At 58.0% G+C, this 3,105-nt stretch overlaps 1 protein-coding gene across 1 annotated transcript in view; it reads right to left on the bottom strand.

Moving 5' to 3' along the window:
- The window catches only part of PHGDH (phosphoglycerate dehydrogenase), a 4,876-nt gene extending 3,896 nt beyond the window's left edge, over window positions 1-980 (bottom strand). Inside the window, exon 1 of the mRNA XM_008630436.2 lies at window positions 627-980. Within this exon, the coding sequence (XP_008628658.1) occupies window positions 627-980 (354 nt within the window). The remainder of the gene's footprint in view (window positions 1-626) is intronic.
- Window positions 981-3,105: the final 2,125 nt, after the last annotated feature.

The following is a 3,105-nucleotide window of genomic DNA, read 5'->3' as shown; positions in this document are numbered from 1 at the left end:
CCCCAGCTTGCCCAGGAATGGGGGTTCCCCAGACCCCACAGCTCAGAAGTGAGGCAGAGCCATGGCCCCTGCCTACCCCCGACTTTTTGCCCGCTGTTGAGTAATGCCCCTGATAAGGGGCCTGGGACACGAGGCCAGGCCTGGCCACTGGCTCCCAATGATGTGGGGTGCATGGGAGCCACCCAGCAAACGCCCTCCATGGGGCAAGAGCCACGTGGCTGTGTCCAGTGACCTCGCCATGGGAAGTGCTGGCCCTGAGACACGATGGTGAGGGGGCACAGCCCGGCCTGTGGATGCGGCCAAACCTTCACAGGGCACCTGGACCAGACACACCCCAGATCCTGCCCATGGGGAGCAGGGTCTGGCCCTTCATTCCACCACTTTCCATGCACTGGGAGTGCACCCAGTGCTCCCAGGCAGGGTCCTAATGGGATTGGGCCTTTCCCCAGGCTCTGCTCCAGGCAGCAGGTCTGAGCCAAACTGCACTGTGTGAGACCTGGGTGGTCCTGGAGGCTGTTAAACCAAGCAGAGTCCAAGTGATGGGCCTATCCCAGCGGACAGAATGGGATGACTGTCCTCGCCACAGGCAGTGCCGCTGAGGTGGGAGAGCCCAGCACTATACTCACCCTGGAGCTGTGTACAGCCTGGCACCACCTACAGCCGGTGCTACACGGCAGCCACAGCCAGGGAACAACCGTGACGCCAGAGCGGGGAAAGTCCAGGGCGGCCAGCACGGGGTGAGAGATGCGGTCAAGGGCAGCGGCTGGTGAAATCTGCAGTGGTCCCGAAACGGCCCCTCGGCAGAGAACTGTGACCCGGGGACCGCGACAGGGCTCCCTCTCCACAGCCTCACGCGTGGCGTGGGCTGGGGGCACCCAGCGGGACCCGCTGGGGCTGGAACGTGGCTCGCTGTCCCGCGGCTCGCTGTCCCGCAGCCCTCGGCACAGCCGGGCGCCGGCCCTGGCCTCTGTTTTAGCCATTAGGACCTTGCTCAAGGGGCCCGGAGGACACATCAGGACCTGCCATCCCGGCGCCCTGCTCCCCGTGCCGGCACCGCCCGGGCTTGCCCAGCGCCTCCGTGGCTCCTCTCCCACGCCTGTGGTGTGCTTGTGCGGAGGACACGCGTGGCCAAGCCATCGCTGCCTGTGGCAGCGCTGTGGCATCGCTTTTCCCGGCCAGCTGGTGCCCTCTCCTGGGGATTGTGGCCAGACGCACAGCCGCATGGCACCCCGGCTCCCGCCGGGGGCCTGCTGGGACACTGGGAGTGCTGGCTGGTGGCTGTGCCAGCAGGCATGTCCCCCCACTCCTTGTCCCCCAAGGGAACCAGATGGAGGGGACCCAAAGGCTGGAGGGGACCCAAAGCTGGCAGGGCCAGCGGGATGGGTGCCGGAGGACTCGGGCCGTGGTGGCTGATGAGTCACAACGAGAATGGAGTATGGGAGTTATGGGGGCACAGCACCCCTCTGCTGACCTCATTTGTTCCAGGTATTGCGTTCAGAGTAAGAAATTCGGCAGAAAATAACCCCACCTGTGTTCCAACCGGTCCTCAGAGATCAGAGGGCTGGGGACAGCTGAGCTTATGTTCTGACTATAACCAATTTGGCACTATAGGTCTGGTCATGTTCAGTAGGAAATTCCACGAGTGCAGCTTCACAAATAGTGCAGCTTATTAATTCAACACCAGAGGTTTAGTCACATTCTGTAAGAACCTTCATAATCACAGATTCATGAACAGTGCAGTTTATCAAAGCAGCAGAAACACAGATACAGAATTGCTGTTGATAAGTGCACCACTTGCAATAGAGCTCTAACAGTAACAATAATGTTGTGTTAACCAGCGTGATGGTAATAACAATTGTACACAGAAACTTACCATGGAGGTGTCCCCACTTGGGAGGAGGGAGAGGAGAGTAGCCCATTGATAGTCTGCAAGGTACTTTTGGGTCTTCCTCCTAACCAGGTAAAATTTATACCTGCCTTATAATCCAGCCCAAACTTCTCCCCCTACTCCTATGTTAGTAGAGTATGACCTAAGTGGAGAGTATGGAGCTATATACGTGGTACCATGTAGTATTACGCTTATTAGCATATGCAGGGTGCATACTTTAATATTTAAATGATCATTAATCAGACAAAAGTGACCGTTTTGGCCACTGTGTCCTCCAAATTTCTGGTCATATGACTTTGTTCCATTTGTCAGAGCCAAAGCAGGACCATGCCATCACCACAGGACCTCCTCCTTCAGCCAGCTCATCCTTTCTTGCAACCAACTCTGCAGTTCTCCATCCGCGCAGGTAACACAGAGGGTGTGGAGAGTAAACCTTAGCCCTTGCCTGGCTCCTTGATCATCATTCCACACAAGGGTCCTGGACAGACTCTGCTTGGTGGCAGGTGGGGTGACCATGGGGACAGCTGGTTGAAGGGCTGTAGGGGTGCAGGACAGAGGAGAATGGGGTCAAGCAACAGGGAATTGGGAGGAGGGTCCCTGCAGGGAGAATGGGGCTGGGGGAGGAGTCAGGGGCAGCACTGCTACTGGGGTGTCAAGCAGGGAAAGGAATTAGGGGCATCAAAGGAGACTGGGGTTAATGGTGTTGGGATGGGGAGTGGCGAAGAAGAGGAAAGTGGTGGGGGAGATTGGGGGTCTTTGGTTGGGATGGTGGGTGTTCAAGGGGGTTTATGGGGATCAAGGGCTATAGGAATGTCCCAGTGGAGGACTGGGAAGTCATGGACAATTAGAGAGCAAGTGAGGGTATTGTGGGGCTGGAGCGACACCTGGGGACTCGTGGGGCTCTGGGGTGGCAAAGGGGATTGGGGGTGTCAGGTTGAGATGGAGGCATCCAAGGAAGGGGATGACAACAATGACTGGGCGCATAACTGGGGTGTCAGGATGAAGGGTTGAGGGTGCCTTGGGGCATCCTGGCTAATTGGGTGTCTTTTGGGGAGACTGTGAAGTTGGAAGAAGGGATCATGGATTGTTTCTGGGGGACTGAAGTGTGAGGAAGGATTGGGGCTCAGTCCAGAGGGACTGGATGGAGTGGGGATTGGGGCGGGGGTTGGCTGTGTCAGCCGGGACAGGATGGCGGCTGGGTGGGGGGGCTGGGGAGA

This window comes from Corvus brachyrhynchos, unplaced genomic scaffold (assembly GCF_000691975.1).
Source record: "Corvus brachyrhynchos isolate BGI_N302 unplaced genomic scaffold, ASM69197v1 scaffold101, whole genome shotgun sequence".
Taxonomy (NCBI): domain Eukaryota; kingdom Metazoa; phylum Chordata; class Aves; order Passeriformes; family Corvidae; genus Corvus; species Corvus brachyrhynchos.
Note: the sequence above shows the minus strand (reverse complement) of the source record. Positions and strands in the feature narration are given on the sequence as shown.